This window comes from Mus musculus, chromosome 9 (assembly GCF_000001635.26).
Source record: "Mus musculus strain C57BL/6J chromosome 9, GRCm38.p6 C57BL/6J".
NCBI lineage: Eukaryota > Metazoa > Chordata > Mammalia > Rodentia > Muridae > Mus > Mus musculus.
The window spans coordinates 63,358,803-63,375,439 of record NC_000075.6 but is presented as its reverse complement, the minus strand read 5'-3'; the positions used below and the strand labels follow the sequence as shown (position 1 = coordinate 63,375,439).

General features: G+C 44.0%; 1 protein-coding gene across 7 annotated transcripts in view; it reads left to right on the top strand.

Annotated features, from left to right (window-relative positions):
• Positions 1-16,637, top strand: part of Map2k5 (mitogen-activated protein kinase kinase 5) — a 217,915-nt gene that overhangs the window by 6,243 nt on the left and 195,035 nt on the right. For all 7 annotated transcript variants that reach the window (XM_006511146.2, XM_030244354.1, NM_001364494.1 and 4 more), the window contains exon 2: positions 3,655-3,703. In XM_006511146.2, coding sequence (XP_006511209.1) covers positions 3,655-3,703 — 49 coding nt within the window. The remainder of the gene's footprint in view (positions 1-3,654; positions 3,704-16,637) is intronic.

Sequence of the window (16,637 nt, the reverse complement as noted above, 5' to 3'; positions counted from 1 at the left end):
TCTTTGTCTGGCTCTCACCCACCCTTCCCTGCCATGCCTCACTCTCCCTGTGTCAGTGTTTGCCAGGTGGCTGCCATGGTAGTCCTATGTCCATCCCTGTGGCAAAGCATGCATTCAGGATGATGTGCTTGTCTATTCTAGAATGTAAACATCTGGAGGAGAGAAAGAGCTCTGTTTCTGTTGCGTCATAGCATCTGAGACTTGAGGAGGGGCCAATGGGTGCTTGCTGTGTGAGCCTGAACTTGGGTACAGTCCGTGGAACCTATGGTAGAACCAACTCCTGAATGCTGTCTTCTGATTTCCACACACATGGCCATGGCATGTATGCATCCGTGTTTACTGTTTATACACCTGCATATATAATAAGTGAAAAAAAAAGAAAAGAATGTATATCTTAAGGACCAGCTGTGTGCAATTTTAAGCTGTGCAGATCACTGGCTTCTTTTTTGGAGCCATGTTGGTGTCTGCCATGTTGCTCAGTCTGCTCTCAAGTTAGCTATTTTAAGAGGGAACCCTGGGACTGCTCTCCTCCTGCCTTTGCTTCCTAAAGCTGGGTGAGCACCGAGTTCTCAGTCCGGCAGTTGGAACTTCACGGCCAGGTGTGCCACTACCTCGGCCAGTTACTGTATGCCTGAGCCTCAGTTTCCTTATTTCTAGTCAGGGACACCTGCACCACGTCGTGTGAAGATTAAACACATAGAAAGTGCTCTATAAGTGTTGACATATAATGTAAGGGACAGGACCTGGCCTTCTGCTTCCTGAGTACCCACAGGAGATGTCCAGCGTGGGGCCTCCAGGAAGCATCGCACTATCATCACTAAGGCTCAGAACCGCGTGTCGGGACAGTTTGCTCATAAGATCCGCTGGAGCACATTTGTCATGAAGAGCCGGAAAAGAATTTAGAACTTGGTTCTGTCTGGTTGCTGTTTCCTGGCAAGTCTGACAGGGGGCCACCCAAGGTCCTTGTGATCTGTTCTCCGATTTCACGTCATCTCTTCCATCAAGAGTAAACAAAACCCTAAAGAAACCAGCATCTCTGACTTGGAACCTTGAGCTTTAAGTCTGTGGAACTTGGATGCGTCCCTTGTCTGACCCAAGCCCCCTCTCACACTTTCCTGTTTTCAGATGAGGAAGCGTAAGTAGCTCTGGAAGGGGAGGGGCCTCCTAGAGCCTTGGAGCTAGTTGGCTTACCTAACACAAAAGCCAGAGGGGGTTTCAGCCACTGAGTCCAGAGGGATTGAGTATCTGAGAGCAGAGTCAGAGTTGAAGATCCAGTTGCTCCTTCTCCACATGGCTGGGAGACCTTGTGTAGGCTACTTAGCTTGTCCCCTCTGGGCTTGCCTGTGCTCTGTATCTCCAGGACCTAAATGCAGTATGAAGGAAGCCAAAACCAAGTGCAGAGACACTGACTGGGCTCTCTGTATTCCTTCAGCCTCCTTTCTCTTCATCCTTGGAGACGGTCTAGGACAGTTCTAGGACTTGTGAATAGAATTGGATTGATTAGTGTGAGGTAGAGGACTAATTAGTGACATTTCTATCCAAGTGGAACCAGTGACTCTTTCTTCTGAGCGTTCCTTGTTGTGACAAGATTCCTAACAAAAGCCACTTAGGGAAGAAAGGTTTGATTTTCACTCACAGTTTGAAGGTTGAGCAGGAGGCAGCTGGTCACATTGTCTCTGCAGTCAGGACGCATAGACTACGAAGGCTGCTCAGCTCCTGTCCATGAAATGGTGCTACCCATATTTAAGGTGTGCCTTCTGCCTCAGTTAACATGGTGTAGAAGCTCCCATACAGACATGCCCAGAGGTTTGTGCCATAAGTGATTGTCAGTCCTATCCAGTTGACAGTAACCGTTAGCAATCACAGTGAACACTGCTTGCCACTGAGATCTTGTATTTGGCTCTTTTTGTTACTGGAGTGTTTCCAGGTGCCATCTTATCTCAGAGACCAGATTACAGGCCGGCTGAAGTCTAGAGCCAAGTCCTGACCTGTGCAGACTTATAAGCTCCTGGCCTGCTACAGAGGAGGTTTGACTTCTCCACTGTTATGTAGTTTTCTGTCTTACTGAGAAGAAGAAAGGAAACAAATACAAAATTAGCTCTTAAAGGAAACTGGAATTTTACCATTTATCATTAAATATACCCTGCTTTAAAATGGCCAGTAGAGCGGCTGAGGAGGCAGGCAGTCCTTGTCCTCTGGCCAGGTTCAGACTTTCCTCTGGATTGCCTGTGTACTTAATTCTGTATTCAGTTTATACATCTAGCTCCCTGTTAAGAAACGCGTGCTACCTGAGTTAAAGGCCAGCCTGATCTACAGAGTGAGTTCCAGGACAGCCAGGCCTACGCAGAGAAACCCTGTCTCGAAAAACCAAAAAAAAAAAAAAAAAAAAAAGAAATGTGTGGTACCTGTGAATGTGTAGAAAGACATTTCTAACTCTAAATTTTTGTTTCTTAGCTTCCTCACAAAGTAGGTATGTCATCTGCTAAGACTAGAATCAGAGAAAACGTTTTTTCTGGCTGATGTGTAAGGGTTGTTGTTCTCCCCCATCAAATTTCTTTTGCACGGATTTATTTTTTAAAAGAAAGAAAAAAAAAAGACGCTCCATATGACGATTATGCAGATTGGCACCGCAGTAAACACTCCTAAGAACTGCCTTTAGAAGGAGGTTGTAGCCTCCACTCTGTAAGTGCTCTGCTTTGGAAGGGCTGCAGGCTCCCTGCTGAGGCTCTGTCAGCTGGCTGCCTGGTGCCAGTTCCCGCACAGCCTGGTCTGCGCCATCGCTCCTGGAGAGGAAAGAGGTCTGCAAGTCTTTTACTGTGGGACTGGGCATGATGGAGGACTCTTCTCCCAGAACTTAGGTGTTCTGGGCCTCTTCCCATCAGCTGTTCTGAAGACTAATTTTTTTTTTTTTTAGTATTTTCAACATTAGAGACTCATTTACATATTGATATTATATACACCTTCCAGGGCCCCCTCCCCCCAAATCAACTTATATCCCAGCACTATTAAATACGTTTCCATTGCTTAGGAGGAAAGGTTGATAAGAACTGTCTTATCGTCCTTAGCTGCTTATCATCGTTGTAGCTTGTTTGCTAAAGCCACTGCTATGAGAGCAAGGTACCACACTTACTGAGTGTCTACAACGGGCTGTGCCAGGTCTTAGGCTTTTGTTTATCACACCATTTGACTTCCACATTATCCTTTCAGTGTCACTGCATCCATGTTTTGAAAATAATCAGAATGAGGCTCAGGGTGGTCAAGTAAATATTTTTCCCAGGTTGTACATCTAATAGTAAAGATCCAAAGCTAAGTCCCTCCCCCACACATGCCACCTCCCAGCCTCCGGTACATGAAACTCTGTGTGTGTGTGTGTGTGTGTGTGTGCGCGCGCGCGCGCGATTGTATAGTGATGTGCACTGTTGAGTTGAGAATAAAAGACTGTCTTCAATACAGTATGAAGTTTTTCTAATCCCCTTTCTCCTTGGAATAGAGATTTAAACTTTCTGGGCTAAGTGTGATTGCAAGCTCATGTTTCTGTGGTTTATGCCAGCATTTCAGAAATCCTTCCAAGTTCCGCTGTTTCCTGTTGGACGTGCCACATGTTGGCAATAAAGAAGATGGCTAATTGTGCTTCTTTATTCTTTCTTTGTTTAGGATGTGATAGGCCAGGTTCTGCCTGAAGCGACGACGACAGCGTTTGAATGTGAGTCCGGCTCGCGTACTCTCCGGTTCTTTCTCTCTGCAGTGATATTTCACATGCTTTATGGGTTGTATTACTTTCAGAACTGACAAAACCAGGTTATTTATGATCATCATACGGCACATTTAAATATTTATAAATTAATGCAAGTTTAATGATGATACTGAACCGAGTAATATTTTCTTATTTAATCATATCTTGGGTGTGCATATCTCTACAATATAGCTTTAATTACCAACATGACCTTTATCTGCTCTTCTCATTGTTATAACAGTGCAGGGCAAAATGAGCCGTGTAAACTACCTGTAGACCGATGATCGTTGATTAAGAGGTTTTAATCCTTTAGTGCTTTAGGACATCGCAGTAGAATAAAGCTCTCTTGAGCAGCGGGTGGAGTGAGTCTGTTTCAGTGGGGTTTGGCTGCCCCCATGCTAGATGACAAGGGCACTTCTATCCTGACTCCTTCCGCTCTCCATTGAACTGGCCTAGAACAGGGCTAGGACGAGCTAGTGTTTTGACGCAGTCCAGGTCATTGCAGGAGGAGTCTTGGTGCTGGTTTAGAAGTAGCAGAAGGCCTCAGGTATTGAGAAGGTAAAGTCAACGTCTGGAATTGTGGTCTTGCCCGTTTTGAAAATGGGACCATGGGCCAAGGTGATTGCTTAGTGGAGAAAATGCTTGTTATGCCATTGTGAGAACCTGAGTTTCAGTTCCCAGAGCCCATGTAGAAGCTGAGCATAGGAGCACACATTTGTCACCCAGTGCTCCTGTAGCAAGATATGAGATGGAGACAGGAGAGTCCTTGTGGGATCAGGTAGCCCTAATGTAGACAGCAAACAACTAAAAGACCCTGTCTCAAACAAGACAGAAGGTGATGACTAATAGCTGAGATAGCTGAGGCTGGGGTCAGACCTCCACACACATGTTGAGGGATGCACACCCACACTCACCCATAGGAACATGCCTGTGCACGCTCACACACATACATACACATCATGCACATGCACATGCACACATGGACATGTGTGCCACTGTCCAACATGGAAATAATAGTGATTTTTTTCCCCAGGTGACAGTGCTTTTGTTCTTATCTTAAAGATGATTACTGGTAAAGTGTACGATAATAATGGCAGTACAGTGCCATGTCCTTGTCACTTAGTGACAGGTAAGCTGTGCACAATGGCAGTACAGTGCCTTGTCCTTGTCACTTAGTGACAGGTAAGCTGTGTGGCACTTTTGATTCTGCAGATCTCTCAAGGAAGCTGTCCAGCAGAAACACTGAACACCCTTGATGAAGTGTAATTCACTTGTTGAAGTGTTGCATGGTAGGATTATTTTTAGGTAGTAAGAAACTAAATGTAAGCAAAATGCCTCTGTACGTGGACTGATAAATAGTAATGTGTCCCTGTTTTGAAGGATATAGCAGCACCTAAAATGAACAAGTTTGGAGTCTATGTATTGATATGGAAAGGGACCAGCATTGATTTTTGAATGGACAGTGTATATGGGATAATCCCATCTCATCGAGTCTAGCCCTCCTTATCTACCTCATATGTTTATAGGGGGACAGGATCTACAGAGGGCCCATTGCAGTGCTTTCTGCCCTGGGAAGTACACATGGGCCCTGGGGGACTGGATTTGAATAGGTACACTTTTCATTTTATGTATGTGTCCATTGCTGGAATAGTGTTCAGTATTCTGAACTTGCTTTTAAAAGCTACAGTGAGTAGGACTATTAATTACTATTTCATTAATGGCACTAGAATCTCCATGCTGTTGAGGAATATATATGTGTGTGTGTGCATGTGAGTGCATGCTATAAGCTCTATTTAGATTTCTTTCAGTAGCTACAGGGAGTTGGGGTTTCTGGAATAGTCTGAGAGTGAGTGTTTGGTATTCATACTGCTGCCGGGTGAGTTAGTCCATTTTCTTTAGCCTTTACAAGATTCCCATGAGGTGCTTTGAAGGACTGCTGTTGTTGCTTCAGCCTAAGGAAGGGCATCTCTCAGAACTGAGCAACTTGCTCAGATGCATGTAAGTGAGACCTCTGGAGTAGATTCCAGAAAGTGTTTTCTCAACCACTGTGCCGGGCTGTTCTCAGAGTCACCCAGTTGAAGTGCGTCCTGGCTGGCTTTCCTTAAGCATGGCAAGGAGAAGTTTACTTTTCCACTATTTTAATCTCTCTCTCTCTCTCTCTGTCTCTCTCTCTCTCTGTCTCTCTCTGTCTCTGTCTCTCTCTGTCTCTCTCTCTCTCTGTGGGTGCATGTATATGTGCATGTGTGCATGTACTTATGTGCTCCCATCCCCCACTCGGGCATGTGTGGACAGCATTTCCGTGTCAGTTCTCTCCTTCCACACTGGGTCCCAGGGATCCAGCGCAGGCCATCAGGCTTGCCCCCACAGGCCTGGCTTCGTACTGTCTACCCCGCTCCACCAGCTTCCCAGTCCAGCGTTCATAATAGTAGTACTCATTGTCCTGTCACCGATGGTGTGCTCTGAGCCAGCCAGTGTGCTAGATCTTTTCCGTTGATTCTTGCTGGAGCTTAATAATTTTTGTAGTGACTCTGCAAAGTAGGAAAATTAGACCTTTGAGGAAACTGGAACTCGAAGACCTGAAATGATTGCTCACGGTGATTGCTAGGAAGTGGCAGAGCCCAGAATCAAAAACAACACACACAGTCTTTGTAAGAACATGGAAGCCTCTGAAGGATAAACAGAAAAAAATGTTCAGACTTCGAGGTTTCATTCTTTGATGCCGTGTTCTTGTGTGTTCTCCAGCAAGGATAGCAATGCTGTGCCTGGCTGTGTGCAGACTGGCTTTGCTCACCTGTTATGTCAGGCTTCTCTCCCTTTCTCTCTTCCTCCCTCTTTCTGCCCTTCCTCCTTTCCCTCCCCCATCTTTCTGCCAAGTGCTACCTAGGACTGTAGGTATTTGCCCTGACATCCAACTATGGACCAGCTCTAGGTAAAATAGCAAGAGCAACAACAACAAAATATACACAGAGAGACAAAAATAATGACAGCCATTGGTTGTTTGTGGCTGGCTTATCCTAACCCTCGGCTAGCTTTTCTCATGACTATTTTTGAGTAGTTTGATTGTCTGACCCAAAAATCTGAACCACTAAGTGGAACCAATATGCAAGAAATAGTGAAGATTTGGTTTGTAGGCCAATTTGCTGGGAAGTCTGAAGCATTTTGGTGGTTTGTGGATGAGTAACCCTCAAATAAATAAAACTTTATGAAAGGACCATTTAACACTGCAGCATGTATCCAACCCTGACTCCTTACATTGGAGAGATGGTGTGATAATTATAGAGCAGCAAGAGGCAGTGCAGAGCTCAAAGCTGCAGCTTTTCATAGATGTAGGAAGAGTTAGGGATTGGGAGCTGGGAGAGGTTGCTGACTGACTGACAGGTTGCCTGGGCCAGCTCTTACAGGGCTTGTTTCTCAGCACTGTTCTCAGAGGGGTGGACTAGAAGCCTCCAGTTACCTTTGCCTCCCTTACTGGGCCAGTCATGTCCTTTGTTCCTCTGTTAGCACTAGTTCTGGAGCAAAACCACTGTCCCTTGTGGCTATATTCAAATAAGAATTGTGAAAGGTCATGAATTAGAGCTAAGTGGATGTTGTTCTGAGCTTTAGGATTATCTGTGCTATTGCCTGGACCTTGGATGTATTTGGTTATGATGGAGATGTTGGGCCCCAATTCAAGTTGCCACACATATGAGAGGGAAGAGTTTACAGTTGCTATTTCTCTCTGGTTTTGCCTTCTGGCCTGGAGTTTCCAAGGGAGTTAGGGCTGCATGGGATAGGAGGGAGGGCCCTCTGGGCCACAGTCAGCATAGGGGCTGGTGGTCCTAAGCCCCTTTCTTTCTCATTACCCTTGCAGGTTCTTCTCCCACATAACTAGAGCACAAATGAGTAGTATTTAGTTAATTTTAAGTTTCTCATTGTGTGTGTGTGTGTGTGTGTGTGTGTGTGCATGTGTGCACACGTGTGTGTGGAGGTCAGAGGATAACTTGCAGGAGTCAGTTCTCTCCTTCTATAGTCTGGGTTCCAGGGATCAAATTCAGGTCCTCAGGCTTGATGGCAAGTGCTGCCACCCACTGAGCCACCCAGCCAGCTTGCTAACCCAGAAGTACTTACTAGCACCTACTGGGGTGTTGTTTGTTTGTTTGGCTGGTTTTTAAGTAGCTTAGGAACAAAGTAAAAAGTTCCCATTTGCTGGTTTACTGTTATTAATTTCCTGAGTTCCTTACACACTGCTGCCGCTGCCTGCCCCACCCTCATTGGCATACATTAGACTTCTTGCAGGCATTAGTGTGCTCATGTCAACTTCGGCCTTCAGCTGTTGCTTAAATTATTTAATATACTAGATGGGCATGTAAATTTTTACCAGCTTTTTTATCTATATATTTTATGTATTTGAGTATTTTGTCTACATATCCATCTGCACGCCAGATGATGGCATCAAGTTCCATTATAGGCAGTTACAAGTCACCATAGAGTGCTGCAAATTGAACTTAGGACCCATGGGAGACCAGCCAGTGCTCTTAACTGCTGAGACATCTCTCCAGCCACCAGCATTTTTTTTTTTAAGATAGGGTTTTTCTGTCCTAGAACTTACTTTGTAGACCAGGCTAGCCTTGAACCCACAAAGATCTGCCTACCTTTGCCTCCCAAGTGCTGGGATTAAAGGTATATGCCATCACTGCCCAGTGACCCTCCAGCTTTTTTAAAACCAGAAAAAAATCGGACGTCAACAGTAGTGACTCAGATTGTTTCACACTGAGGAAGCTGGTGTATAATTTGGATTTCTAGGCATTTGAAATCACTGTGGTAAAGAGAACCTGCTGCTTTGAACGTTAGTGGCCATCCACGAGCTTTCCGTGCAGATGGGCCTCATCCACAGCCTGTCAGAAAGCCCTTTCTCCCCACCCTCACCATCTCTCTAGGCGTGAGCACATTTCTCTCCTGTTAATGCGGTGGGTGCAAAGCTACTGCCTTTCTCGTTATATATTTTGGAAGAGTGATAGTTTCTTTTTATCTTTTTATCTGCATTTACTGTCTGGACTATTTTCTGTCACCTTTGCCCACACGTCTCTTAGGCTGCCTTCTTTCTACTTGATTGCAGCGCTTTCCAAAGTAAGAGCATTGGTCCATAGAGCAAGCATTGGTTCATTGTACTTACAAGGGTTTTTGTCTAGTTTGTTGTTCTTTTCAGCTTGTTTTTTGCGCTCTCTCTCTCTCTCTCTCTCTCTCTCTCTCTCTCATACAGAAGGCTAAAGTTTTATGTGGGCAGACTTACCATATTTCCCTTTATTTCTGATTTTGTCATGCTTAAAAAGATCTTCCCCATCCCAGGGTGCGGAAAAACATTTACTTGCATTGCTTTTCTTTCTGTTTTAATAGGAGTGTGCACATGCATGCTATTTATTTAATATGCTTATTTGTGGATATCATCAGGTTTTGCTTTTTTTTTTTTTTTTTAATAAAAAGCATGAGTTTTCCAAGATTAGAAGGAGTTGACTTTACTCTTACCATCTTTAGCATGTGTTGGAGACAGCCGGATGGGGTTCAGTTTTATTTTTCTTGTGAATAGATAGTTGATTTCATGCCAATTATTGAATACTTTGTCTTTTCTCAGATGTGAGACTACATTCTGTAACCATAAAAAATCCTGTATGCTGCATGTGTAGGCCTAAGGATGCTGTGGGAGCTTGGCACTTACGAAGGCCCAGAGATCCCTGCTGAGTCTCTCAGTTCCATTAGCAGATTAATGAGCGCTCCAACACACCAGGTGATAAACATCAGCAGGGCCCACAGATGCGTTTCCTGGGCGTGCCTATTACGTGCACACTGTTCCCTGTATTTTTCTTGAGACTAGTAACTATTCGCCTGATGTTGTGGGACAGGGAAGTCTCATGGGCCACTTGAAGGATGAGCTGGAAGGCCATCTAGACAAATGCTGCCTCGTGCTCAGAACGCCATGCATTTCCGCAATTCCATACTACCTCCATATATTTAGGCCTGAAGCCATCCCACATCTTCATCCTTGTCAAACTGTGTATCACAATTTGACTTAGAAAACATGGTTAGAAGATAAATGTGTCTTTCCTCAGCCCCAACTATTTAATTTTTGAAAAAGTTTATTTATGTATTTTGAGCATAGTGCTCATGGAGACCAGGAGAGGACATCAAATCCCTGGGAGCTTGAGTTATAGACAGTTATAATCAGCCCATCGTGGATGCTGGGAACGGAGCTTAGATCCCGTGGAAGGTAGCAAGTGTTCTTAACCGCTGAGCCATTTCTCTACCCTTCTAACTCAGAAGGGTTTGTATCCACTTCTTATTGATTAAGTATTCTCAGTTGTTTTAAGACTTTTTGGGAAGTTTATTTTGTGATCTAGATGGGAATCTTTTTTAAAAATTTGCCTACATGTGTATATGTATGTACATCACATTCGTGCCCATGGAGACCAGAAGAGGGCATCAGATGCCCTGGAACCAGAGTTACAGATGGTTGTGAGCCTCTGTGTGGGTGCTAGGAACTGAATCTAGGTCCTCTGCCTGAGCAATGAGTTCTCTAAATTGCTGAGCCATCGCTTCAACCTTCTTGCTTAGGAACCTTTATCTTATTTTATTTTTTTGAGCTCTTGATTTTTTTTTTTTGTCATGCTTTAATAAGATTACTACCGGGAAGATCTCTGTGCAGCCTTCATGCCGCATGTCTATAGAGCCTTATTCCTATGGACTCCCAATACTATGAGTATTCTATGAAATACCCATAGTGTATATAAAGGTGTCCAATAATATGTAGGTCCCTCTATTACATAAAGCATTTACAAAAAAATTGTATATTTAAGTCTTCAGTTGTAAAAAAAAAAAAAAAAGAACAAAAGAAAAAATCTCCTTTTGCCTAGTAAAACACCCCCTTTCTGCATAGTAAACTATCAATAATGTAATTTCTTGCTACTCTGTAATTATTGATCACTTAGAACATGAGTTCTTTGTTTAAATATTGTTATTGTCTGAATTTCATAAAGTATCTAAATTTAAGTACTCTGCCACAAATGCCCCCTGGAGAGAAGTCAAAATGAACACATTGATGCCAGGCATGTCAAAATTTACAATATTGGGACGGTAGATAAATTTATCAGCTAAGGTGGGACACATTTGGACATCTAGGCTGGCCTTAGGTACAGAGGAAGACAAAAAAAAAAAACAAAACAAAACAAAAAACAAACAAACAAGAAACCTCTCACAGGCTCCTTCTTTCTGTCTTCCCAGACAGCCTGTCTCCCTGTCTGAATGTCCTGGCCTTGTTACCTAGGAACCTCTAAGTAAACATACCATGTCCTTATTTTAAGTTGGACATATATGAGCTCTCATAGGGAGACTGCAATTATGGGAGTTGTAAGCTTTCAGAGTGTAGAAAACAGCCATAGCTGAGTGTTGGAACCGTGCCTGTATGAGATGCTTGGTGTCTGAGCGTCCCAGTGATACTGGAAAGAAAAGAAGTTTCAGTTTCTTAAATTATTATATTATTATATAGAAAGGCCATTATTTATAAGCAGACTAGGTAGATTATAATTCATGATAAATGTACATTGAGTCTAAAAAATATTGAACACATAAAAGTTAATTGTGCAAACTCACTGAACCTGTCTTCACATAGAGCCAACATGTGGTCTGTTCTCAAAAGCTCAGCTTGGATAGGTGGAGTGGTGCGCACTGTGTCTCAGCGGTTCAGCGGGGTGTGGTCAGAAGATTAATTGAGCCATGAGTTGATCTCACTTGGGTTGTACAGTGACACTCTAGCTTTTAAGGTGGGGGACAATGACAAAACTTGGAGTATCTGTAGCTTGTTAGGCCACCATTACCCTCAACTATAGTAGGACAGCAGCTGCCTAGGTCCCTGTCCCAGCCTCCTCTTGTGCATGCAGCCAGGGTGGTCCTCCTGGAAGATGAAATCTTAAAATCAGAAAGCCCCTGTGGCTTCCATCTTACTCACGAGTGAGTGAGGGGCAGCTCCTTCAAAGGCTGCAGCCATGCTCCGTGCTGACCCCTTCTTGTTGTCACTTCTTGGACTCCTTCTTTCCCTCTTTGCACTCTTCTCTTCCGCTTTCTCTTCCATTGTCTTCCTTTGTGTCAGTTGTTCTTTCTTCCTACAATCTCTTTCCCAAATATGATCTGTGTTGTGTATTCTCACTCAGGGTGTGTGTGTGTATCATGTGTCATGGGCACTGCTTGGTTTTTGCTTTCATCTTCCCTGTGCCCAGATATCACACCTGCACATAGTAGGCACTTGTTTTGTAAGAAGAAGAAGAAGGAAACAAAGAAGCAGGGAAGCATTGGAATACTGGGGGTGAAGGTGGGGTGGAGTGGGAGGGCAGGCAAGGAGGCAAGCTCATGAATATAAAGGTATGTCCATAGGAACTATGGCCTAGATCAGTAGGCTCCACCTCTGAGAACTGCTCTGAACTTGACATCTTTTCTGGTAATTTCCTGCTGATGTCTTTCTAACCTTTACAACCATGTTTCCATTTCTTTCCTGCTGTTACTGTAGTTCTATTTGACTCCCACCTGGCACAGAAGGAGTGTGACAAATGACACATAATATATTGCCTTTACTTTTCTGTCACTCTTTGTGGAAAGCCCTCCTGAGCTCCTGTTGCTGCAGTAGGTGCTGTGGATTCCCCAGTCTCTGCTGTGTACACACTGGGCCATTCTGAGCACCCCTACCCAAGGTGCTTCTTCTCTCTGGGGCCTTTATATGCCTCCTCTAGGTTTCCCTTTCAGATTGCATGTGGCTTCAGATAAAAATCATGAACAACATATGGCCTGTTATGATTCTCTTTCTCAAACTCTGCCATTTTGTATATTTGTGACACACTGCAGATTTTGTAAAGATTGCTTCATAATATTTGTTTGCCATCTGCCGTACTCTATTTGGTATCTTGCTAGGATTTTTGCCTCCATTTTAAGTGACATTAACAAAATCCAGCCAGTGCATAGACATTCCTGTTCTCCCCTTGCCTCCCTAATGTGCTGGAAAATCATATTACTATGCTCCAGGCAACTAGAGGAGTCTGGGACTGTCATTGTGAACCAGTGTGTCAGATCTCTGAGCACCCCCTCCCCCCGGTTATATCCAGTAATGTTATTTTGGTCAGATGGCAAAGAACCTCGTGTATCAGGTTATTTTTCTACTTTCCGCCCTCCTCTGTGCTACCTCCTTCTGGAGCTCTGTTCCAGCCCTTTATGCCTTTAGAAGTCTTGGTTCCCTTTTAGTAAGCTCTTATGATTTATTACTCTTATGAATTATTACTTATGATTTAGTGAGTGTAGTTTTTAAACCATCAGTACAGTTTGAAAGGCAAATAGCCAGGGTGTTTGCCGGAGCTGTTTGAACAGGTCTAACTTTTGGGTTAGTAGTGTTCCAGGTCACTGTCTACTGAGCTGCTGGTAGTGTGTCTGCTTTCCTGCTTTCCCTCGCTTCCCAGGCTTGCCATTTAACTGGTTTTGGAAAGAGGTGTGTCCTCTCTTTAAACACTGGGGTGAGTGTTTGTGGCTGAGCCTGCCATCCTAGGGTCAGGGACAGGTTCAATTTCACTCTTTGGCCAGCATCACCTGAATTCTCATGAGTGTGCTTATTTTTATGTGGTTATTTTTCTAACCCAGCTTCCCTTTTGACAAGAACAGGGAGTCTTCGTTGAAGCAGTTAAGCACGGAAATTAGAGGGTAAAGCAGTCCCCTGAGAAACCAAGACGGCCATCAAATAGGGTCTCCTGTTAGGCTATAAGAGCTATTAGTCACCATGTCACATAAGCTTGATTCTTATCACCAGGCTTAATTGGAATGCTCCTTTTAGTTGGTCTGAGATCTCCCTCTTGGAGTCGGAGCTCATTCTGTGGATGGTGTCAGCATCTCTCCCAACCCTTCTTGTCGGCTTAAGGAGCATGGCTTGGTCCTGTCTGTTTTCATGGGGTGCTCAGTGAGGAGCTGCTCCGCTAGCTGACTTCCCTAGGAAAAATCTCAAGCTTACCTAGAAACCAGAATCCCAGAACCCTTGTTTGAAGTAGTCTTAGGCACCTAAGGCTGGGTGTGAGAACTCAGAGATTCTCTACCCCATTACATCTCCTGCTCCACCATCCACTTCTCTCTATCAATACTTCCTTATCTTACTTTACAGAGATAATTATATGAATGGTGTTTATGGAATTTATACTCTCTTATCAGAAGCCATACAAAGCTCTTCACCTGCTTATTATTAAACTCTGAGCACTCTTTTGTTCTATTCAAAGACTGCCTTCCTGAGGTTACATGTATATGCATGTGTTGAAATCTGAATATGAGCTGTCCCTTTGTACTCATTATCTGCACAGTTAGTTCTGGTGCAGAAATGAGATTTGCCAAAAGCTCCTTCATTTTTGACAAAATTTGAGCCCAGTTGATTGATTATATGTATATTCATGCATGTGTGTGCAGATGCACATGTATGAGTGTAACTGTGGAGGCCATAGGTTGACTTCACATGTCTTTTGTTTTTCTCTATATTTTATTCTTTAAGACTCCTTCTCTTACTAAATCTGGAGCTTGGCTAGACTGACTGGCCAGCAATGTCCAGGAATTCCCCCTCCCCCGCTCCCACGTCTTCACCTCCCCAGCAAAGTGATTCTATTTGCTTGATCTTCATTTTTGCTTTACCTACGGAGTCATCTTCCCAGCAATCTTTCACTTGGCTTTAAAGCAGAAATATGAAGTGCCTTCGTCTGTGGTAGTCCATAGTCTTAGACGCTTTTATACTACCTTTTTTTTTCTTGTCTACTGAATTTCAAAGACTTCCAACTTAGCCTTGAATATGTTAGCTTCTAAGATCTGTATGGAAAGACCTTTCTTTTGTTTCTGATAGCATGGTGTTTCTGTCTAGTTTGTCTTTAGAAAGTCTATTTTAAAAACCAGAGTCAGGAAAAGCAGCTCTTTTTGTGCAGAACTCTCCTGGAGGTGCTGGGATTTAGGAATGTGCCCGTTTGCACACCAGTGTAGTGCTCCTGACTCTTGGCTGTGGTTTTCAGTAGGGTTCTTGACCAGTAGGGGCTCTGCTCAGCTGTGTGGCAGAGACTTGCAGATGCTGACTCCCTCCGTGGGCCTGGGGAATTCTGCTGCATGAGGCTTAGGGAAGAAGGCACTTTGAGAGCTGCTGGCTTCAGCTACCCAGGGAAGTGCTGCTTTCCCTGCTTCTGTCAGGTTGCTGCTGGCTACTGAGAACAGAAAGGAGCCAGGAGTTCTGCTTAGTAATAGACTAACTGGGGAAAAGCCGACTCATCCCATGGCCCCCATGGCTTTGTTACCAAACAGGAGGACATCTTCAGGATGTCTTCAGTTGGACAGGAGGACACGCCTGTTGGTATGCAGCAGAAGATTATGAGCATTGAAACAAATCTCTCTGTTCTTTCAGAGCTGTGCAAACATATTCTCTTATAATGAGATGTCCTACTTGCCTGGTTTGGAATAGGTACTTCTAGTCAAGGCCGTAACTATATGCTGCGAACAGAAATATAATGGTAGCAAGTATTTGGATTCTGAGCATCCTTCCCAGGGTCTACCCACCCCTTCTAGATTGTTACCTGAGCAGGCTGTGGTCACCACACAAGTGTTTTAGGCATTTTTCTTTGAACTATGTAATTAGAGCTTCCATATCAGCTGCCAAATGTTCCTGCCTCTGTTAAAATTTTGTTATTATATTTTATTCATTCATTCATTTATTCATTCATTTATTCATTCAGTTTGTGTGCTTGTCTGCCTATGGGCATGCATATGCTGCAGCATATGTGGAGGCCGGAGGACAGCTTCTGAGCATTGACCTTCTCCTCCACAGTGTGGGTTCTAGGGATTGAACTCAGGTAGTCAGGCTTGGAAGCAAGTACTTTTATCCACTGAGCCATCCTGGTTACCAATGTGTCCTACTCTTGACAGATGTTTTTCTTTAGAGGGATGAAGTATCAAGACAGTTAGGAATAACCAGAAGTCATTCTGAGTCTAGCCTAGGAAAAGATGTGAGTGGTGACTCGGCCAACAATTCTATTTTAGGTTAAAATTGAGATCTGCTCTCAAGAGGTCTCTCTTTAGGTTCTTAAAAGCAGCTTTTAAAACTAAGAGAATTACTGCAATGAGCACATTACTTCTAGATGTGGCCTCCTTGCTGCTTACTCAGATGTGCACATTCTGGTTATGGGTCCTGCAGCCTCAAGTCTTAAAACTGTTACATTATTCCAGAATAACATGCATCACCATCTGAGGCTTACAGGTCGGAGCAGTGGGGCAAACGAAAGTCTTCGGAGGGAGCTTTGCAAGTTAGGGCAAAAGATGGGAGCCCACCATGTCTCCTGTAAAGCAGCAATAATCCTGGTGTCCACATTGCAGGGTTGCAGTGTGGTTCTTAAGGTGGTATTGCACATGAAGCACAAGTCAGAGCACCATCTGGGCTGCCGTGGTTAGTAAGTGAGAGACATTTCCTCCTGCTTCAGTGATGCGTTAGGTTGCCTGGGAGAGAGGAGGAATAGAGAACAGGGAATCCGGTGCTGCCTGAGACATAAATATCTGATGGTAGAGCAGGGCCTCTCTTCTCTCAAAAGCTGACGTGTCAGAATCCAGTTAAATGCACTTGACTTACATATATGTCTAGAATAATAGGGAAATATTTTGATTTTTCACCTTTCTTATAAAAGAAAATTTTAGTTCTTTCTTTAGCAAGGGCTCCAACTCCTTTTTTAGCCTAGGTGAGCCCTGCAATCATGTGCACACACCCCTCAATACACAGTGGACAGTAACCGTGTATACACATCCCTCATACACACAGTGGACAATAATAGTGTGCACACACCCCTCACATACACAGTGGACAGTAACCGTGTGCACACACCCCTCACATACACAGTGG